This window comes from Anarrhichthys ocellatus, unplaced genomic scaffold, assembly GCF_004355925.1.
Source record: "Anarrhichthys ocellatus isolate YVR2014 unplaced genomic scaffold, GSC_Weel_1.0 scaffold44, whole genome shotgun sequence".
Classification (NCBI taxonomy): Eukaryota; Metazoa; Chordata; class Actinopteri; order Perciformes; family Anarhichadidae; genus Anarrhichthys; species Anarrhichthys ocellatus.
In genome coordinates, this window is record NW_022280074.1 from 3,808,676 (window position 1) to 3,832,332 (window position 23,657).

General features: G+C 41.7%; 2 protein-coding genes across 2 annotated transcripts in view; both read right to left on the reverse strand.

Moving 5' to 3' along the window:
- Positions 1-404: 404 nt before the first annotated feature.
- Positions 405-15,865, reverse strand: sdcbp2 (syndecan binding protein (syntenin) 2). The gene is made up of 9 exons (XM_031868710.1): positions 15,704-15,865; positions 12,933-12,983; positions 11,876-11,972; positions 7,297-7,397; positions 6,186-6,350; positions 4,587-4,762; positions 4,109-4,280; positions 2,948-3,039; positions 405-2,078 (listed from the first exon to the last, which is right to left on the reverse strand). The coding sequence occupies exons 2-9, from the start codon at positions 12,981-12,983 to the stop codon at positions 2,024-2,026; spliced, it is 909 nt and encodes a 302-aa protein (XP_031724570.1). The 5' UTR covers positions 15,704-15,865; the 3' UTR covers positions 405-2,023.
- A 1,811-nt stretch (positions 15,866-17,676) lies between these two features.
- Positions 17,677-23,657, reverse strand: part of fkbp1ab (FKBP prolyl isomerase 1Ab) — a 7,193-nt gene continuing 1,212 nt past the window's right edge. Inside the window, exons 3-5 of the mRNA XM_031868711.1 lie at positions 21,287-21,399; positions 20,506-20,685; positions 17,677-19,073 (exon numbers count right to left, since the gene is read on the reverse strand). Of these exons, the coding sequence (XP_031724571.1) occupies positions 20,557-20,685; positions 21,287-21,399 (242 nt within the window). The 3' untranslated portion in view covers positions 17,677-19,073; positions 20,506-20,556. The remainder of the gene's footprint in view (positions 19,074-20,505; positions 20,686-21,286; positions 21,400-23,657) is intronic.

The window sequence follows — 23,657 nt, forward strand, 5'->3', positions numbered from 1 at the left end:
GCAGAGGTTATACCACGTCCTTTAACATTCTAACATTGAGGGCATTTAATGCCTTATATAGGAATTTAGCCGACATCAGATATCTACAGATAACGTAATGTTAATTAACTACTTTAATGGTAATAGTAGTGTGTACAGTTAAAGACATCAATGGGCTGCTTCTCCATTCACACTCCCACCACGCTGTATAAAGAGAGACCAAAAGCCCCTATATTAAAACAGCATGGAGGAAATGTTTCCGTTGTCTTGATCTGTGTGTTTGTCTGAATCTTGTATCTCTGGATGTTTTTATTGCTTGATATTGTGGACCGTTGCATTTTCCCCGACCACACTCATTCTTAAGAATATATGTTTAGTATGATGTTCAGCGCGACGTACCGAGGAGGAGACAAACACCACCGATCTAAGGTGAACAGAAAGACTGTTTATTTGTTTTACAATATTATCTTGGTTACATTCGTATATAAACTTTTAGATTTTCTTACAGAATGACACTGATGTTTTTTCAGATTGCATACCTAGAAAATTAAAGGAATACATGCATCCAAACATGAACAGCATTAAAAGGAGCAACTTTATATAACAAGTAGAAATTCACAACTGCGAGCTCTGCTCAGTCTCATTGTGCTCATCAGTCATGGGAGGAATATTACAGCGGGACGTCCTCTGACAACGAGCAGAGGAGAGCAAGTTCACTGAATGAACCCAATTTAGTGGAGTTTGAATGCCTTCCATTTGAGCACATGATTTTCAGCATCAAATTTCAGCCGTTTCCTATGATTAACAAACAAGTTGGTTTTAATGAGTTCTCTCATTAACATGAGGCACCACAAACACAATAAAAAAAAAGAAACCGCTGTTGAAGTTCACTGTTGAAATGGATACAGGAAAGACAACCTTTTAAAAAAGGTAGTGGAAAGTGCACTTAGTGGGTCCGCCCAGCACAGACCCTGTCCAGACAAACACCACACATTCCCTCAAATTACAGTTGTAAGCGCATGCCCACATCCGACAAACGCCTTCAACTGACCTCCAGCTAAGCCAATCACATCAGCGCACTGTGATCTCGCTGACGTGTGCCTTTCACCGTCTCATAGCTGTTAATGGTGCTTGCGGACAGGGTTGAGTCCCAGCTGCATGGAGCAACAAACATCTGCCGCTGCCTCTTTTCTCCCTACACCTTTCCCCTGGAATGTGCACAGTGTTCCTCCAGTACCTACTAATGCGACACACCACAGCATCACTGTGACATTTGCCCGCAGTGAGGAAATGATGTCTCTTGGACAAAGGTGGTAACTGCCACATCGCACGTACATTAGAATGTTCCTTATTCACAAGTACTAAAAACAACTAATCTCGATGCCAGAATCAACACTAATTTTATTTACCAATATATGGTATGAACTACAAGCAACACTTAAAAATTATTAGTTTTTACTGGCCAAGTAAAAATGACACTGGAGTCTAGAATCCTTTTCACAGTGTTACTTCAGATCAGATTATTTGCGAACACACAATTGGGGCCAAGTGCAGGGACAGGGAGCACAGCCTTACTCTACACGGTAGGGCTCTGATGACGGACCATTGGCTTTTACAGCATTCTGACAAGATGAAACGTCACGTGCCAATAATTCGTCTCCACAAAATGAGGAGGAAGCTCTGGACTCATGATGGTGTGCATGGCTTTTCAAAAAAAAAAAAAAAAAAAAAGAACACTGTCCTTGATCTCAAATAAAAAACAAAAAATAAAGACTTGATTACAAGGTTAACATATAAAAAGTAATAGATGTGTCAACAGAGATAAAGGAAATGTAGAAAGACTATACTAAACAACTGAAGAATAGAAAAACAAAAAGGCATTTAAACATTATGTTAAAGATGAGAAATAGCAATGGCGATGATTGTGATGCAGGAGGTGGTCTGGTATGAAGACAGGAAAAGAGAGAGAAAGATGTGAGAGAGGAAAAGAGAGCGAGAGATCTCTCTGTATTGTAGACATCCTGACAGTTTACAGTCCTGGTTTTCACACCTCTGGGACAGAGTGATCCATGGCTGACCGCAGGAGACCGGTCGACATCCTGAAGAAAGAAAGAAAGAAATCACATCCATAAGCTGTCAGTGAACCTGTATATTCCCCATGTTTTGGTGTCTAAGTGACTGAAGGGGACAAAAAATGTTAAAACTGGTCCAGTATTTAGGGAGAGCGCTGCAGACGGCTATGTAATCACATCGTCAATGTGTGTTCACTAGAGGTGCTTGTTTTTGCCTCAGATTATTATTGTAAGTGTCCGACAACATTATGGTAAGAGCCCTACGGAGAAATAAAACCACTCTCGTACCTTTCACTTGAACCGGTCTGTTTGTTATCGTGCGTCGCGCTCGGAGAAGTCTCGTTCTGAAATCTTGCGTTGCATCCACATTGTTGAAATGGGCTTAATATTCAGCCGTGGCCTTTAAAATCTTTTAGACAACAGTGGGCTACGCTTTCTGTCGTCCAACACGACAATCTCCAACAACACCGGCACTCCTCTCTCCAACTCTCCCTCGCGGCAACAAGTCACATGACAGAACAGCAAAGTAGAGAGAAGAATGTTCCATTTCTATATCGGGTCCTTTCTATAATGTTGTCAGACACTTATAATAACAATCAGATCCTGCCATTGTCACAAATAAGCACTTTTAGTGGATGTAAATTGCTGGTGCGCAATTGCCCAATATGATTACAGCCGTTCAGCGTCTGCAACGCACTTCCTAAATATTGAACCAATTTTTAAAAATTGTCCACCTCAAAAATTGTGGGTCGCTTTCATACCCGTTCTGTTGCAAGGAATAAAATGATACACTTCATGTTCAAACTTACAGGACCAATAGTAAAGACATTTAAACCAACGAGTAGCTAATTGATTAGACAGCTTTGGTAAAGACACTGGATTCACTGGAGTCCTACCTCTTAATCATGTGTTCATAGATGAACTTGGGCATGATGGTGATGGTCATGGCGGCCGGAGAGGTGGTCAGAATGTCCTTGATCTGAGAATCCTGGGATTTTCACACAGGAACAGAGACATGTGAGGACCTCGTGTGGTCAATGAATTACCATCACAGTGAGGCTTCTCAACCCTTGTGCATCACCAGGGACATTTTCAGTTTGAAAATCTTCGATGATTTTAGCGGTGTTCATGCATATGACATACATTTTGGTAAAAGGTGGGAGGTATTGTTGGACTTCGACCCTATATTAAAAAAAAAAAGTAAAATTTTTACAATTAAAAAAAAATAAAATCATATATTCTATTATATCTGGCTTTAAAATTGTAGTTCTTAAATATTTCCAATAGATTGAGCCTTTTTTACTCACGTTTGCCTTTTGCTTCCTGATAATTCGCATAGGGCAATACATTTCCTATATATGCTAATTTTCTTTGTTTGTTTGTTTTTTTTATCCGACACTGCACAAAAATTGCTCATCATTGACATATCCCAGACTGTGAAAGCATTTAGAATACAAAAAATATTTACATTTTTGTGCGTGCCTTTTTTTTTTTCCATAACATCAGTGGCATGAAGTAAACAAGCTGGCATTTAAAGTGGTAAAATTCTAAAAAAGTAAAATAAATACTTGGTAGTTATGATCAGGACTCAGACATTGTTGTCCTCTCATTAAAGGGATGCACAAGGGTTAAACACTTAGACTAAGGATACATTCAAAGCCTTCATCACAGAGCAGGATGAAACTACACAACTACCAGAGAAAACACTGGAGGACAAAGCAGACTAAAGGGCTACATTACTGATACGAACTAATGACCTTTTAACATCACATTCGTATTTAGGAGCTGCTGAATGCTGCACTTACTTAAACACTTTGCATGTTCCCGATGTTACACTACATTCTGCAAGTATGCAAGCAGCCACCCCAACGCAAAATTCAATATTAGCCACCAAACAGTGTAGAGGCGTCACACATGTTCTGTATGTATTCCTATAGAGCTCATTCTGTCTTATAGAACATTAATTACTTCCTCATGAGCACTCAGTACACTGTTTATATCCACCAGTGACCAGACAATAAAAAGACTCTTTATAGATATAGAGACAAGTGTCTGACCTTGAGTCCAATAACGTTTTGTCCATTGATTTCACAGATGAAGTGCTCGGTCAGCAGGCCGTTGCGGGCAGCAGAGGCATCCTTGACCAGCGAGGTGACTTTACCAGACTTGTAGATGAATCCCACGTGGCCCGAGCTGTCTTTGTGCATGGTGATGGTGCGCTGGAACGGCCTAGAGACACACACGCAGAAAGGGTTAGCGATCCACTGGTGGACAGCTTTGCTTTATGGGACATTTATTTTGGCAGTATATCTAGAAATGTATAATCATAATCAAGAAAGACATGGAACTTGGAAACAGATAGAAACATACAAGATAACAAGAAACTCTATTTGATACGTTTGTGAAAACTAAACTGTGAGCTGAGCAGCAAAGTGATGCAGCAGCCAGCAGAGGGAGCCACGCCTTTGAGCTGCTAATTCAAACTGTACGTATGAGTGAACCATTACAGTCTGGTATGGACCGGGTAAACCTCACCTGTCCCTGACCACAAGCTCAATGCGGGTCTCGGCTGCAGCCTTCAATGCCTTGTGGGCCTTGTCCACGCTCAAGCCAGCACAGTTCTGCCCGTTGATCTGAAGGACCTGGTCACCAAAACGCAGCCCGGCCAAGGCAGCAGGGGAGTTAGCCTGCACCAGCTGGACAAACACTCCCTGAGAGAGGACACAGATAAAACATTTTAAATGTGTCCAAAGAATGGATGAAGAGACGGAGGTCGATAGTGGAGACAAAACAGAGGAAGGGAGGCAAGGACACAGCGGGGAAAGAGGAGATGGAATGTTGCTAGAAACCATGAAAGAAATGAAACCAAACGGAACCAAAAGAACAATTCTTTGAAAATGAATGAGCTACACTTTTACTTGATGTCCATGCAATGTATTGAAATTATTTGATTCAAAAGAGCGCCTTGTTGAATCAAGTGTGCTGCGACATTTCATCCGTACATCGATCACCAATACACTGAATCTCCTCTTTTTACCAACTCATTACTCTGTACGAGTGCAACTCAACACAAACTGAATAATTAACTCCATTCATCAGACGCAGGCTGGATAAGTATCAAAACCTGTTCTTTTGTTTGAGTTTCTCTTACCGCACATTCATTATTCACTGTTGTGAGCACTGATAACAAACATCACCAAGTCCCTGTTTCAGAAGCTAACTTCAGCCTGTTAACTATACTGTACTGTTACAACCCATTCACCTATGACCCAGGGATGTTAATTGTTGATAAAAACAGGTCTGTTACTACTTATAGATTATATGATTTTTTTGTCCACATTAATGCCTGTGTTACAGTTTCAGGGCACTCCCCTGTGGATAATAGTGTCTTCTTTATCACTCTTTACCGAAGAACTGTGACAGAAAGCCCAACGACTGGATTTTCTGCACCATTGCTACCGTCTCTTCCTGCATGTTTTAATGAGGACGCAGCGGTACGCCTTTACTGTGAAACAACCTCAGGGTAATGAATGCTAGCGATTTTAAGATGACATTTGATTTGTCACTTTATGAAATGTATTTTGAAGGATAGAAAGTCTTGTTTACCTGTTGGGTTGCATGGAGGCACAGTTATCAAAAGTTTTAATATTCTAAAGACTTAAACTTAGTATGATCCCTTGAATTGACTAACCCCATATTTCAGTTTGGTTCATCTTTGTGGTATTTTTTCACAGAAACAGGATTATGGTTTTTGTCCACCATCTTTTTTAAGTACGTTCATATTGCACACAATATAATGTTAATACATAATTTTATGTCCATTCTTTGGCGCAGACATTTTTGTCACGCAAGGACATTCAAGCAACGTTTTGTGTTGAATGCACAAAGGGTTAAAATAGATTTCAATAAATAAATGTTCCTGTAAATAACACCCTGAAAAGTAGTCACCTAATTGTCAGAAACTTATTGACAAGCCCTTGCTCTAAATAGAGGGTTAAACATTGAATATCTACACCAAGTGAAGTCTGAACCAGATGTTGAGTGGAAGAGTAGCAGAGGTCCTCAGTACGTTGTCATGGGGGTGAATAATTCAGAGGACAGGTGCGTATCAAAGAGTTAGTGATGCTGACTCACGTTGTCGATGGCCCTGAGCCGGAGCCCCACCTTCCCGTCCTGGTCCTTACAGAGGATAATCTCCCGCAGCCCTGGGCGGACCTCTGCCCTCCTGATGCCGACATCCGCCCCCGTCACCGGCCGCACCATCCCCCCCACACCTGAGAGGGAGGGCACCGCCACTTGCTGAGGAGGGAGAGGGGGGAGGCAGACAGCGTGGAAGGTGCAGAAAGTATAGGAGGTGGGTTGAGAGAGAACAAGGGGGAAATTGAGTGGGGGTGAGACAGAGGCGGGAGGAAGAAAGGATTAACGAGGCATGTTGCATTCAAATTCAGCTCGACATAAAAAGGAACGCTGCACCGAATAGAGGCACGTGGGAGGATTCTATTTCATCTCCTCCTCCACCAGTGGATGGGATCAGGAATGCTGTAAGCACTGCTTTGAGAAACTTCCTCATTAATATGCTCTGAACCAGCAATGAAAAGAATTGAAAACACTAGAAAAATAAAAAGGGTATGAAGATATCAGCAAATGGCAGAGAACACAGATGGTTCATTGCCAGCTGCCAAGCTAGGGCGCTGTGAGAGCCTTGACATGCTGCAGGATCCACAAGTACACATCGATGCCCGCACGCAAATGGAGGGGAGTGAAGAGCTCACACCCTCCCACACTCTGCTCCAGGCCTGCGGTGAGTCACTCAGTACTGTGGGTCTCCAGGAATAAAATAACGTTGAGCTGCGATAGATCTACAGCTCCTATCACTTACTAAAAACATGTTTTATTCACCCAAGACTGATGAAGCTTTAATGTGACCTGGAATTAAATAAGTAATTTGAATGTTTTATTTGACTCATCTTTGACCCAAATAATAAAAACGATCTATTTTGTATGAAATGAAGATATCAATGTGGGACGCCACTCATTATACACATCACAGTATGTTTACAGGTGTTTGGGGAGCACTATTGAATACGTTGTACTTTCTCCAGCGGAGTCTGTGTGAAGTCTAACAAACTGCTTCAACTCTTGTCACTTGTTGGGGGCTGAATAAAGAAAATAATAAACCTTTCTTTCATCTTTCAGATGCTGGCATGCACAGACACACCGCCACAGGATATACATAACCACTTACATTGTCAGCCACAGGCATCAAAGCCAGGTTCCTCTGGACTTCCTCACTGTTGAGGACCAGACCCATGTAGTCTCCTAGCTCCCCCAGGTCCGGGTACAGGCCTTTGAGAATGGAGAGAGGGGCAGAAGAGAAGGGGTGGGTAAGTCTATTCTAACACACTATTACAGACGTAAATAGGATTAGGATTGAACTCTGGCTTCCTGTTTCACTGTCTCTCCAAGCAACCTATAAAAGAAGGAAGGATCATTAAGTCATTGTGCCAGCGATATATTCTGCATTGGAGCCAGACTTCTTGCTGACACTTCTATTTAAGTTAATGGGTGGGCATGGCCAGTCCCACTATAACCCATCATATCTGTGTTGTCATATCACCGGGAGGATCATGAGATCGGCCGTGTGTCTGTGTGACTGCGCAACTCTGTCTGTCCACGGCTAATCTGGCATTCTGCTGCAGCAAACTGCATCATATTTTGAGTGCCCAGTTATGGCTGAATGCTTGAGGACCTGTCGTGGTTGCGCTGACTCACACTTTCTCAAGACACCTTTTATTGCCCGCTTTATACTGCCACCGACTGTCTGCTGACTCATCACTCACTACTTCTGATGTCCCATGGCCAATAGGGGCCTCTAGTGATGACACGGCTGAGTGCATCTCAGACAGCCCCATCTGCTAATGGGAGTTACAGTACAGACTGCTGCGTACCTCTCGGGTACTCTGTGTGTGTGCGCGCTCACGCATATATAACAGAAGTTGTCGGACTGTGGTAATTCAAATGAGTGTTAATAGAATATTTCATCATAGACATGAAGTGTGATGCAACCAAACCCTCTTTCTCACTTGTTTGAGGGAAATCTCTTTACATACCATCAGAAGTCTGTATATATGCTTCAATAAAGCAAATATAAACAAGATCAGTATTGTGTAATGAGCTGATTATTCCAAAGTCACAGTCAGATCGTCAACAACACACACAATACATAAAGTGTGAGCTGAACACAGATTTAACATGCATTATTTAAGGGTTGATTAAGAATGCAGATAACACTAATAACTCAAAAGTCAAATACAAATCAACCAACAACATCTATATACACAGCTCCAGGAAGTAGCTCAGTGATGCTAAGTCAATACTCTTATCGATATTCAGTATTTATTCTCTTGTTCCAACAACAATGACTGTGCAATGTTTGTACCAGGTGGAGTCATCTCTAAAGTCAACATGGTTTGAGTAAGTCCCTTCAACCACATACACACTCCACCCAAGCACTCAGAAATCCCCCACTGCACAGGTACAGGTGACCGCTGTGCTCATGGTGCAGACAATACAGAGAGAAACACCCACACACTGTGGGCCAAACATTAAAAGCACGAATGATAAGAGATCCTGATTCATCCTGTACTCCTCCACTCAGCACTGATAAAAAAATAAATGCGTTTCATTATTTCAGAAAACATGTCTCCCACTCTCGCCTGCTCCACATCTACATGCATATCAATGAACTTGGGGATGGACTCCGCTCTTTTATTCAATTCATACCAATATTTCACCGTTCTTGTCGTGACACAATTCCTCTCAGAAGTCTATCTTGAGCTAGAGTATTTGGGAAAGCTATATGATTTCCACGATGCGCAAAAGACCGACCGAATCGCGGAACTTGATGTTAAAAATAGAATCGGAGGACTGTCGTGGAATTTGTCAAAATGTTGACGCAAATTATGAAAATCAGTTTTTTCCCCTGAACATTAAGTGTTCCATCACAGCACCTGAGCCTAAATATCTGACCAGACATGGAGCTACAGCCAGAGAGCAAAACATGCTGAGCGGAAAACTACAGGGGGAGGTTGTATTTTAGTCATCTAAAAGATTGAGGAATTCAACACTAACGACTATATTTAAAGTCATTTATTTTAAGAAAAGGATACGTTTCGTTTTATAACAAGTAAAAAATAATATTTTTTTTAAATAGTGTAGTGCTGTGTTATATCAAATTCATTGACACCGATAGTATTTGAGAGATAACCCCTGACCGTAATCCCCTATTTACAAATCAGTCAGTAAATTAGGACCATTACAGAATCTTCCTTAGTCTAAATTCTATCCTATCCGAGTTTAGGGTGACATTTAGGATTTTTCAAACATGTTTCCTAACTGCATTTATCTTAGAATAGGAATTTAGCTATTACAGAACGATCCTAATTTGGTGATTTCCAAAATTAGGAATCCTAAATTGGGATGGCATAGACGGCCTGTCCTAAATTCAAAATAACTGCCACAACTGGCAGCACCACTGTTGTTGTTAGGTCTGTATGACAATGACTCTGTGTAGCAGCGGAGGCGGAGCTTCAGGCTTCTGCAGTCCATCATGTCGGCCGCAGCGGGCCGACAGCGGATCCTTTGGCTGCTGGATCCTGGATATAGCCTGGATAGGAATGCTGGATACCATTACAACCGAACTGTTCATCACTTCCCTTGAGACAGGTAGCCTACAGGAACAGCGCCACTCTACCGCAGCAACTCAAACTGTGAACGCTTCTGCCATACTAACCCATCATTTTACTGCTGGCAAAATACCTCCGCTAATGTGTGAATGCTGTTAAAATGATCTCCGTGGCAAGATTTTTGTATAGTCTTTCTTTTAGTCAATGGACGCTGTCACTATGCCTTTCATATGGGGATGTAAATCACCTAGAAACTCTAAAAGCCACCATCAGATGTCAAGGGAAAAGGAAGGCCTGGGGGTCATCATGCTTTTTCCATGATTACTCTATGAATATGAAAATAGAGACAGGCCTGACCTGCCCCCCAGGGCTGGCCACTGAAGGCAGCCAAACCTTCAAGACTTAGAAATTAGTAAAAATACCTCCAGTACATCAAGTACATGTTACCCCAGTTAAAACGCATATTTCCTGGCATATTTCCTGCCCTCCTCTTTTCATCTCATGCTGCTTTATAGAGGGGTAGATTAACCCTGGAACCAAATCAGGAACTTTGGTGAGCTTCCAAACACGTCGATGTGTATCATTCTACCATTTTTGGGGTGTCTTATTCCAGTGGTACTCTACAGGTTCAAACCTTAACTTACCAACTGACCCTGAAACTTCTTTACTCGGGTATTTCACAACGGAACAAAAACATGTAGACCATAGTGCACTGTGTATGGTAAGAGAAGCATTTTGAAACTATGGAAATGTGACTCAGGCCCCCAGTTTCATCAGAGACCTGGTTTTAGGAGTTGGTGGTGATGTTACATGTTGAAAGACTGAAGTACAGGCTTTGTGGCAATCTTACTCAGTTCCTCAGAATATGGACTCCTGTCTTAAAGCACATCGAGGATCAAACAAACTCTTCTTTGAATAGCTACAGTAGTACTACAATGTTTTCCTGATATAGAAGTACACACTAAGCAGCATACAGCTGAGTTGCATATTTTTTTAAGTGCTTTTTATAAGTTATTTCAGGGAATAATAATAAGTTAGAATAGTAACATCTTTCAATATATTTCACATCTAAACCTTATAATAAATGTATTGGGGCCCCAGGCCGCTTAACAGTCAAATCTGCCCCTGGTGTTATTTCACCAGTGTTTCTGACCGTGAGTAGCCGTGACTTGGGTGTGTAACGCAACCATGTCATGGCGGGTGTATTGCTCACCTATGGAAGCACAGGGCTCAGTGTTACGTCGTTTGTATGTCGGTCCACGGGTGATGACGAGGCAATTTAAAAACAGCAGATGCAATCTACAGCATTATCTGCCTTGGCTGTGGTGCGATGCTGATCAGTCCCCCTTCACCTCCCATCTGTCCTCTAGCTCACTGCCCTGGGTCTCCACCGCCTCCCTCCCTTCCTACTTTTCAAATCAACTCCTCCTCCTCTCATTCTCCCATCATGCCCTGTCCCTGCACAACTGCCACAGCCAGTCTCCATGGTGACTCATAGCTAGCTCTGCTGAGGTAAAATCAAAAGACCAAAAGCCCACCGGACTTTGCATCCAAACAGAGAAAAGAGAAACTGAATGAGTGGGAGAATGGGAACAGGGGGAGAAGTGAGTCAAAATAAGTAGAAGAGTTGTGTTCTGTAATCTCTAACAGGGCCCCTTGCCCATCTTTTAATCTTCTTTCTCTTCTTCCATCTCAGCCAGGCTTACTGCAAAGTTCATGTCTACTTTCATACAAACTCAGAAAAAAAACATTTCCTCCCCGAGCAGAATACAATGGGAGAGAAACAAAGAGTCACAAACACAGAGGGGAAAGAGAGAGAAATCATAGCCGCTGTGGGGGACCCATTCACTCATGTTATTGTCCAAAGACCCCACAAGTCCTCCTCCCACCCCAGTCATCTTTATCCATTGCTAATACTACAGAGCTGTTCTTCTCCAACCAATAGCACAGACATCAACAAACAGCCAGCATAAGAAACAAGAGACAGAATAACAAGGTAAAATGAATAGCAGATACTGGTGACGGCGTCTTTGTTGCGACATAGGAAATTAGATTACTGATTTTCTTGAGTTTGAAGTTAGTAACACAATGGAGGGATAAACTAGTCTGACAACTTTCAACAGCATATGTGAGACTCACTTGATCCTGGCATCCCAGCGGTGGCAAGCTGAGGCTGGTAGGTTCCCTCAGTGATGGCTGGCATGGGGGTGGCAGTCTGGGCAAACTGAGCCTGGGCCTAGAAAGTAATCAGACACACCAGTCAAGTGGAAGTGTACGTGGACATGAAAAGGTAAACACTGGATGAAAGGCAGGGAAACACAAATGAGAAGAAAAAAAGAGAAAAATGATTGAAGGGTTGTTAAGGAAACATTCATCTTCATTAGAAATGCATGTCCTTTAAAAGAATGAAGTCTTAAGCCCTGAAGGAATGGCTTTAAGCATGCGTGAGTCGAGTGTACCTCGAACACTTTACTGTGGGTCACAGCAATACAAATATCAGCAATCAGATTGCTAGAATACTTCTTCCTCCACAACAATGTACTAGAGATTAAAGGCAATAAAGACATTTTTCAATGTTAAAAGTTATCTGGGATTTATTTGATATACGATTTATTTTGATCTGACTTTCTACTGACTTCAATTAAGTTGGGGGACTTAAGCAGAGGCCTCTTGTCTTGAGACATCCGGACGTTTGGTCCCTTCCATTGATCAAGCATCAAAAAACACTGGATCCTACATTTCTCATAATGCTACTGCATGAAATCATTTATTAGATCCCCCCCCCACCCACATCACCAGCAGGCTTTCTGTCTGAAATTTGAGAAAGCTCCAGAGCCACAGAAGACATTATGCAACCGTTTCAGAGGCTGTGTGATACTCCTTGTGACGATTAAACTTTGTCATGTGTAATGTGTAAAATCGCTACTGTGCCCCTTTAATACTAGTCATTCTCTCAAATGTTTGACTTTACACAAATCTGTGTGCATTTTTAACCCCTCGCCGATTTTTCTATGTACTACATTTTCTCAGCTTTACCGGCTAGAATCATATTTGCTTACTGAACATACAATCAGGAAGCTATTCAAGCTAATGCGTCATCATGCCAAATAAAAATTGGGTTAGACCACTACACACTACAGAGATGGTCATCTCCAGATAGGTCTCCGTCTTCATCGATTCACCCAGACACACTTACCTTTATAACCTTGTCGACCTTGAGGTCCTCGAGGGATGGATACAGGGACATCTGAGGGGGAAACACACAGAGCTGTGAGTGGAGGACCTTGAGAAAGGGAGGATGGCATAGCTGTCTGAGTGCAGCCAGATAAGCCTCACCACACTGCGGACTGGGATAACCTCACACTACCTTTAAACTCCAATAAGCTACACTACATGTTAACATTGAATAAAATGTCTCTGTAATGTGAAAGGGTTGCTATGTGGTGCCGATGAGAAAAAACAACTCTGCTGCTGTATGCAACTTTCAGCAGCATCCTGTTCATTGTTTTGGTTTTCTGGAGTGACAAACCCAAACTAAACGCTGCTTACCTGCCACACAGGTGACATATGTGACTGACGGATGAAATAAAAGCAAAAATGTAGCAGGTCGAGGAGAGCCAGATGTTCTGCTCAGGATGCAGTAGCACAAACCACAGCAGAGAATGCTTGACATGCACTTCTCAGTGCCACAGTGTAGTTATTTGGAAGACAAAAAAAGAAAGTAGTTGCTGCTTCTAAAGCAAACGGATTACATCTAGTGTTAATACTAAGAATACTGGAGCTCTACGCTGCATACAATTCAATTATAAACATCCCGTGTTTGACTCAAGCTAGAACCTGTACTTTTTTGCTTGAAAAAAATGACTTACTGCCAATTCCAATAGCTCAACTCGGGGTATATTCTAATACTGAGCACATTATAATAAATATTCCTGTCTCCCTTTCTTGATAACTCCACCCCACTCTTTGTTGGTCTTACCTTCTTGAAATGACTCAGACTCAAATAAAGTTATTTGGACTTGAATTCAAAATCTGTATACCTCACTGCATGGAACTTATTTTAACATAAGGTAACGTGCGGTCAGACTGAGTTGGTGACCTGCTATGTCGGAATGAATGAGCTGATAGAGGGAAACACTGAATTCAAAAATTACAAAGACGGTGTATTCAATGTGGATTGGTGATGTCATGGCCAATACAAAATAACCTACATAAAGTCATTATTAGCTGATACCAATCCCATGTATTGGATTCCTTAAAACAGAGGCACAATGATCTTAAAAAGCTAAATGATTGCACTTCAGGTTTGCCAGTCACAAACGCAGTGTGACAACAGTGTGTCGCTGACTCACAATCACAAGACATAAACTCTTACTCAATAGAAGGAAAGGGAAATAAAGCGAGGAGGATGACCGTATAATAAAAAATTAAAAAATACAGACATCGTGATTCATGACCAGCCTCCTAACGGACTACAAAAAGCCAACTACCTGATGACAGACAAAAAAAAGACGGCAATATGAAATGTCATGTCAGGTCAGGTCAAAAGATCTGACTCACTTCCCTTTGTATCGATTGACCTCATCACGTATGAGTTCCACAAAGAGCAAATACACCAACCTTACCGCTCCAAAATAACCCATCACAGAAAAAAAGTCCACATTGATATGTCATGTGCACACAGTGGTAGGATATGTGGTTGACCGATCAACAGTGAGCAGAAGGAAAAAAAAAAGCTTGAGTCCCTAAAATAAGCAAATCATTCTGACCACAATCACGTTACTGCCACTCTCCCGGCTACTCCAGCTACTACTCTACTCTGTTATTCTCAGTCCTCGCAGACAAGAGCATCATTGTGCAAGGGGACACAGAGGAGCATTTTAATACCTCCCAGTGTTTATTTTAGAGCTGTGTTTGTTAGTTTGTTTGCTCTCTTCATATCCCTCCCTCATTCAGACTAGCAGGCTGGAGGTGTATGTGAATAAGCCTGGAAAAAATTAGTTTGGGGCGCTTTTGCAATGACATAACCTAATCCTTGAGTCACTTCTGCAGCAGTTCACATGAAGTGGACATGTGACTTTCTTGGAAATGTAAAAGGACATTTCTTACATTTGTATATAAACAGGCAGAGATAAATGGGGGTAAAAAGCTTGGCGAGTATCTCAGAAAGTGGCTTCCCATCAATGTTAGCTAGCGAAGGAAAAAGCTTTAGTGAAACCGAGAAAGGAAAGAGGGCTAACTTCAGCAAGCCTGAACGAATTGGTTAGATAGAAGAATGTAGTCTTCTTGGCAGCTTATTCCGGTCTATTGACAACGCTGGGAGGGAGACAGAGAGAGAGGGAGGGAGGACAGACAACGGTAAAAACGGAGCAGACGTCTGTCCTGCTCTGAACTGACCCACGCCCTTTCTACTGGACCCCTAAAATGGGCCACATTGTATTGCACGAGGTCAGACGTTACATACACACCGTTATATTCTTTACAAATAAGGCAGCTAACTTACCGTACTAACGCTAAAACAACACAGGCTCAGAGATAATACGCAGGGCTTAATAGCACAATAAAAATAATTGCGTTTGCTTCATATTCTAATATTGAGGTAAACGTCTTATATAACTTTTTTAGATAAGTTAGTGGCGTGTCTCAATCATGTGACTATGTAACATAATTGAACGTTGTTAATCGACGCTAACGCCTCACTGCACAGCCATTAACAATTAACCAGCCGCTGTTAGCTGGCTTAAGCAGACAGACGTTTCTAGAAGCTAGTCAACGCTAGTTGACATTGGAACACATTGAGATATAACAACGAAGACAAAACTAGTACCCTTTAGCTAAGTCTTTGTTCCGACATAAACAGCAAGGAAGCAAAGTGCTAGCGTTAGCTGCATCGTTAGCTTGTTAGGTAAACGACACCGTTACCGCTAAGGAAGGGTTGGTACAACGGTTTGGAAGAAACAGTCTCACCTTTAATTTCTTGCTCGTAAAGTTAGTGCAAACAACAGCTTCTGAATCTCCGACAGCAGCAAACTCCTTTGTGTTTATGTTTCTTTCTTCTTCGTCGTGCTGAAGGGGAATTCTGGAAAGTGATGTCACTGATGGCTTCCTGATCTTGCAAACCACGTCAATCAATGTTGACGTTTTAAGCCACGCCCCGTATCGGTCACACACACTTTTCGACTCGCCTTGACTGTGTTTTACGAGAAACATTCCGTGTGATAATCACCATGACATGCCTAACACAGATGGCATATTGAGCCTATTCTGTGTCTTCTGTTGTTGTACTCTGCCAGGGGCCGGGTTAAAGTAATGGCACGTTAGACCGGTCCGGATCTATAACACAGCTGATTATCCCAAACCAAATGTAAGGCCCTTATGATAAAACCTGTTCCCCGGGAATAGTTTCTTTTACTGTATTTTTCTGACTGCCTGACAAAACTAGGACTTTTTTCCCAGAGAAGTATGGATCCTAATCAACTCCTTCATTGATTGATTTCAGTGTCCACCATATAACACCCAGCCCATCTGGCTTTACAAGACACAAGGACACAAGACAGCATCCACAACCAAGATAATCCTCAAAAATCTTATCTCAGGTATCCCTTCTTCCATTGTCCCTTATTTTTGTTTGACTATATTTTTAGCCTGGATAACAGTTTAAATAAAATGCAAGTCATAGCGGGGAAAATGTGTAGCACCATTCATCAACCAAATGATTGTATTGTTTGGATAGAATTACTATCAGAGAACCTCCTTTAAACCCTATACTCCGGCAGCATAAATTAAATATGATCCCATGGAGAAGCCAAGATCAGAGCACCATTTCGTTTTATTTATCACAGAGTTTTCTTTCTAAGGTATAAAAGGGCACTGACTTAGAGCTACCAATTGTATAAGTAATGACAGTACAGAATTCAAATCTGTCCTTTTTTCATTATGGAAATCATGCAGCCTACGGTGGAACCTTTCCAGTGTGGCTTATTTGGACTTTTTAAACCCTTTGATCATTTGTTTGAACAGAAATCTCCGGATTTAAAGTTACTTATTAAAAACCAAATAACTTGGGTTTTCATTTTAAAGGGGCAGTGCAGTGATTCAGTATTGAACTTCCATAAAGTTTGGGGGACTCACACAAGGGTGCCACACAAGCCTATATATCCTGACTTTTAGTACGTAAGCAAAAAATACTGGATACTGCATTCCCCATAATGCAGCCAATGGCTAATGGCATCATCGGTGTTATTTCCTGAGACTTGGCAAAGCTCCCTCAGAGCCACAGAAGACATTACCTAACTGTTTTCACGGACTGAGTATCCTCATGACTAGTAAGCTGACCTGCATGTGTGAAATTGGAGCCCCTTTTAAGCAATATGCTTTCATTCATGTTGAAAGAAAAAACAACAATGACTGTTTAGTGTTTTGTAAACCACTCAAAAATGTGTTTTTAACCTTGAAGATGGTTGTTGCCAAGGATATGCAGAGTCAAACTGTTGTGGTGCAAGGAGCACGGCTGCAAATCCGACCTTCTGGGGGCCCTTTGAGTTGGCACAGCAGCAGATCTATGGCTTTCAATTAGCAGCGGAGGAAGAGGTACTTAGATTATTTACTTAATTGTAAGAAAAAGCATTGCTCGGAGCTTAGCTCAGTTTTTCCAGGCTCAATTCTCAGACGGCTGACTTTAAAGGGTAATCAAATGATCTTCCTGGGGATGTTGTTGGCCTACTGCTGTTTTTTGTTTTGTTTTTTTGGGGTGTGTACAAATATGTATAATGCAATCCATATGCATGTTAATGCCATCCATGTATGTTAACTATTTAGTTTATTCCTGTTTTGCAATTTGCCGATATCTGCGCTGTGTTGCTTTGTTGCTGTGGAAAAAGAAAATAATAAAATATTATTTAAAAACAAACAGAAAAACAAAAATAAAAACAAAATGCAAGTGGAGAGCACTTATTTTATTTTAAATATGTCATCATTGGTTTAGTCTGCATACAGTAACGTATCAGCAAATAACTACACAGTACAGAGGTGGACTGCTGCCGCACCACCTGCAGCTTGGCCAATATGTAACATCGACAGCCACGGTCAATATCTGACAGCCAGGCCAGCATATTCCTTCATTAAACTCCATTTAAAACTATTTATTTGAAATACAAAACCACTAGGATGCCCATGTGTCAGCTTCTTTATCTACCACAACACTGATTCTTCAGTTAGGCAGTGTGGTACTTCACTGACACTGGGGACAAAAAAACTAAAAGGAAAAACAATATCTATCATCATATAGATCGTTATACAGTACATTAGCTTTGTTGTTTCTCAGAGATAGAAAGTTGGCATCTGAAAAATACATGATTGAAGTTGTTACACAAAATAACGGGGGAGGTCACAATTTTATTGTCTCCTCAACCCCCTGTCAATTTCAAGCATTTCCCATTTATTTATTTTTATTTTTACTAAGAAAAAGAATAATCCAATTGATGTGCGTCAACGCAAATCCTGTCCTTGCACTGTTCGACCTGTGTATGGCTTTAAATGGGGTTTAAAGACTTGGCGATATAAGAAGGCAATAACAACGCAAATCGAATGCAAAGCTTTCAACGTGTACATACTACTAGGGTTTCCGGTCGGGCCTTGAACATGCAGAGGGGTCAAGGTAGTAACCATGTGTCTGGTGAAGAGATGTAGGCACACAGAACAATCTACAACTGCGATTGGTTCGCCTTTACAGCAATTACGCCTCTCTAGCTCACACTTCAAACGGCCATTTCATGTAGCAAACTCAGTTTCTGTGTTGCACCATGAAGGCCTCCCATGACCTGACGCTTCACTACAGGCAGCCACTGAACTCAACATTCATCTCTCTCTAACAGAAACTCATTCCATTTGTTCTGATTTTCTGGATAGGGATACAAATGTGTGCTTTTCCTTTTATTTTTGTACACTTTTTTTCCGTTCCTGTAATACGACAAAGCGCCAGCTCTCGAACACAGTTATGCTAGCGCGCGTCGACTTTGTGAGAGATGAATGTCGCCACTAGAGGTTATTTGGTGTTTTTGTACTTCTCAGCGTAACCATGCAAGACCAACACTTGGAAAAAACATTAAGAAAATGAATATTCGAAAGAATTCAAGACTTGGAGGTTTGTAAGGTGGCCCATGTTTCTTATGTAGGAAGGATATGATGGAAAATAGAATTCACTCAGTCACAGAGACAAAATGACATAAACTGTCTGTAGTTTTATGAAATAAGTAGTGGAACTATAGACTCAAGCCTCGTATAGAATCAAGTGCAGACTCTCCTAGCTTCTCTCCGGGTTACCCAGGTAGGAAGTCACCTGTGAAGACAACAAGAGGGGACATTTAGGATTAGAGCACAAATGACAGTGTGCCTGAACTAATAACGTTACAGATGTAAAACCACACTACATGCTTCGGTTGACAACACACTGACACTAGATCAGTTTGAGGCAGATCTAACATTAGCACAAAGCTCGTCTCGACCGCTGACCGCTCAAAGACATCGGCCAAATGGCATCATTTCTAATGCTAGAAACATCTTCATTAATTTTGTCCATATCTATTCAATTTTGGTCTTGTGGATTGGATTTTTCCAACAGCGCGGCTCATGAATAAAGTGTATTTCAACAGCTTACTCGCAGATCTCAGTTGTTTAAACTTTCATTCGATGCACCACCAAGGACAGTTCTCAAATGGCCTCTGCTTGAAGAATAGCCAATGAAACATTTGGTGTCATGGATTACCACTCTATACAAGTCTCTGCCAGTTGATTTTCTTTGTGTAGTGAAAACCAGGGACACCATTCGCTGCTTAAAAGATAAGAGGTATACAATTTGATAAAAAAGGTAACAGAGAAAGAGACAAAAATGAGGAAAGCTATCGTAGCTATTCGCTGCATTGCACCACCCAATTTTATATAAAGTTACAATCTGAAAGATTTTTGTTTGGTTCTTATTTGGGGCACCTATGGCAATTTAGCAGTCATTTCTGGTGTGTTTTGGGATCTCACTTCCCAGAGAGCACCGCTTGTAATTTTCCGTAGGAATGTCGCAAGAGAGCTTGTAATTCTGCAAATGCAATGGCTTTAATCAGTGTGCAACAGGCTCACTAACTATTGTGTTACCCCATTCGGCAAAAGATAGTGACAGACATTTATTTCAATATTCAATATTCATTATTATTATTATTACCCTAAGCTCATCAGTGTAAACTGTTTCACAAAAGAGGAATGGTTTCCATACAGTTGTGTAAACTTGTTGTCCTCCTTAGCAACTGAGTTAGCTAGCTTGCTAACTGATAGTTAGCAAGCTAGCTAGCTCGGAGAGCTTATTCCCTCTTCAGTAACACATCTGTATATTGTGTGATTTCTCTTGCTATATAGTTAGTAGTGTAGGTGTAGTGGTTGATGAGTGCACTATAAATGCCACTAATGTAACTTAGCTAGTTATTTTGATGAATTAGCTACAGTTGTGTAGAGTGCTGAGCTAAACAACCTACCTAGCGCAGAAACACCCAATGTAGGTTGTTAAGCTTAGCCCTCTACACAAATGTAGCTGATTCATCTCAACATTTACACTACATGAACATGTTAGCATTGTGACTTATTGAAATAGAGGAAATGAAAAAAAAACTTTTGTGAGCTATTGTGATTAGCACTAGCATGTTAATGACTTTCACCGTGCCACAGGAAGAATGTGATTTGTCGCTAACAGTTGTAAAACCAGTTGTAATTTGTGGCAGAATACTTACACAGAACTAAAAAATTAAAATTAAAATTAAAAAACAGGCCGTGAGTTTGTTTCATTCCAAACCCAGCAGCTCAACGTCAAAGATGAGGGTGGCGTTGGGAGGAATGATGCCCGGGTGGCCTTTGTTTCCATAAGCAAAGTCGGGTGAGCAGGTCAGCTGGGCCCTTTGACCAACACTCATCTGGAGGTACGAGGAGACAGGCGACAAGAACAGAGGAGAGAGAACAACATAAGCTACAGTTAATCCGATCAAAAGTCAGTCTATGGAGGTCGAAGTTGGATAATAAACCACGGGGCACAGTGAAAGTGATCTACTCCTCCACTCTTTATTGCACAATATTTGATGTTGCAACTGTCATTTTTAAGCAGATGCCTTAGTGAGATATTAAAGGCGTTCTAACCCATATACACAGTACGCGGAGAACATGAAGCCACACTTCCATGAAGCTACAGGACCAATCATTAGCCACCTCGTCAAAATGCTGCAGGGCTCAGTGTGTGAGATAAAGCGCTGCGTCCCGTTCTGTATTGACCCACCGTTTGCTGCGTTAATGGAAACCTTTGTGGGGGGAAAACTCGATAATGGAACTATGTCAACAAATGAATGTATATCAGCAGTTGAACAAACAGCAAAATGCGTTTTCTTCTCTTGCAATCAGAATTGCTTTTTGCCTCTGAATTGTGACTGTTGAAGCTGCTTAGTGACTGACATGTTAAGACTCAAAGCTTAAATGGAAGTGCATAATTGATATGTGCGGTCTGCGTTCAGTTCTCTGGCCTACCTGCACTACACCCTCTTCCCAGCCTCGGATCACTTCCTGCTTGCCGATCTTGAACCTGAAAGGCTTGTCCCTGTCGCGGGACGAGTCAAACTTGCGTCCGTCTGTCAGGGAGCCTGTGGGATAAGCGGGACGGAGAGAGAGGCAGAGTCAGAGAGAGAGTGAGGCAGCCGCCGATGCGCGACCTCATCTTGTGAGTGAAACATCCAGCCATTATCTCTGGACATGCACGGCATTAAGAGGGAGTCATCATCACTTCCTGCATGCAGGAAACATGAGCAGACCAGATAATGATAGAAAGATACTGGCTCTGGAAACTGTATTTATAACATTTCATAAAAAAAACATTGGAAACAAATAGATCTCTGACATCCATCTTCCCCTGCTGTGTGTATATTGAGAACGCAAATTAAAGGATTCCAAGGATCTCCGAAATAGCCGCCGCAGCTGTCTGCAGGGTGGGTTTCAGTGTGACAGTCAGGAAAAACGCAAGCATCGAACTGCAGAATAGCACCCCTCCAAGACTATTTACGCCAGTGCTATTACTGTTATTAGCCCCGGCGAGGAAGGCAGCGTGTGCGTGTGATGGTTTGGCGTGATGCAAGTGTGTGTGTGTTTGTGTGTGTGTGTGTGTGTGTGTGTGTGTGTAGTGTGGGCGAAGGTGCGACATCGCTTATGTTGTTGGGCACATCAGGGGGGGGCGGCTGGCAAGATGCAGCCTGTAACCCAGGCGGGCGGGAGTGGGCGTCCTGTCCTTGTCTTGCACATCGAGACAGCAGCCGAATGGAATTATCTGCACAAGCTGAAAGGACTTATCCAAAGCATCAAAGCCACTGTGGCCATTTCACCACCAAACCACACAGTGATGACATGGGTCCATTCCCTGCAGGCAGAGCCTTTGCAAATACCTCCCCTCCCCAACAAATCAAAGTTTTGATCTTCACTTTGACGTCTGCCTTTTAAAAAAAGGCTTGTGTGTAATGGAATATCCTGTTTCATGTCGCGCTTCGAGGCTGAGTTGTAGGCTGACAGGAAGGGAGGCCGCCCTGAGAGGATATCCTGCAGTTTTTGTGTGATATAAAAACTAAAAACAAAGAAGATGCAGACTAATGCTGAAAAGAAATTTCAAAAAAACACTTCACATGTAAGAGGCCCGAATCACAGCTTGTTATAATCTTGGAAGCAAAGAAGTTTGTGTTGCAGAGAGAGTTGTGTCTGTCTTAACCAGGCAAGAGGACCAGACCAGCACGGTGGGAAGGGAAGTCCATCTGGAATCCCATTTTGCTGCTGATGCTACGCGTTCCATTGTTTGTACTATGTTTGAATTGGAATCTCTCGGCTGTCTAGCCGTGCTAGCGGTGTGACTGTGAATGGCAATATCTGTCGGTCACAGACTGAAACATCCCAATAGCTACTGAATTGGTTTCCATGGGATTTTGTACAGACATTCATGCTCACCCAAGGATGTATCATTATAACTTTGGTGATCCTCTCACCTCCATCAGGGCAATATGTTTATTTGTCTAATGCTTTACAACCTGCAAACCTTAAGAGATTCTCATCTGCCTCAGCTGTACTTTGTGTTTAGTGCTTATTTGCAATGTTATAACACACTAAACTAAGATGGTTAACATGGTGTGATAACATTACACCAGCCGAACATCGACATGTTATCATTGTGAGCATGTTGGCATTTCGCTCAACGCTGTGCACTTTGTTTGGAAAATGACACGAGATTAATCGATCAGTCGATCAACAGAAAACAAATCTGCAACTACTTTGATAACTGATTAATCTGTTTAATACATTTTCAAGCAAAATGTGAAAAATAAAAAAATACTGGTTCTAGCTCCTAAAATGTGATATTTTCTGGTTTTCCAGCCTTTTACAATAGTAATCTAAATATCTTTGGCTCTTCATACGCAGACTACCGTTTTGGACTAATTGTTGGGTAAAACAAGACATTTTAAGAAGTCAAACTGTGATGGTCTGTTTTCTGTATTTACTGACATTCTGTAGACCGAATGATTAATTGCAACATGAATCAATACTGAAAACAATCCTCGGCAGCCCTAGACATATAATTATGTATATTGGTCCCATGGCTATATTATGGCTACGAAAAATAATTAAAAGAAACAACTGATGTTTTGGGCCCCTTTTAGAAATAAATAAGTGCTGCCATGTAGTACCACTACAGGATGGGGAATGCTTCAAATATTCAGTGTCATTTAAACATTACACGTCTGTGGAGAAAAGAATTACAGGAATAATACAGTAAATCGGCCAGACGGTTATAATCCGCTCAACTGAACGCCACCAACCCCCCCCCCCCCCCCCCCACTTACTGACATTCTGTGATATCTATCCGCGG

Coding starts and splice junctions, on each gene's coding strand:
- sdcbp2 (XM_031868710.1), bottom strand. CDS start 12,983: ATGTCCCTGTATCCATCCCTCGAGGACCTCAAGGTCGACAAGGTTATA. Junction 11,973..12,932: donor AGGTCGACAAGGTTATAAAG/GTAAGTGTGTCT, acceptor ATTACTTTCTAG/GCCCAGGCTCAGTTTGCCCA. Junction 4,281..4,586: donor GAGCTTGTGGTCAGGGACAG/GTGAGGTTTACC, acceptor GTGTGTCTCTAG/GCCGTTCCAGCGCACCATCA.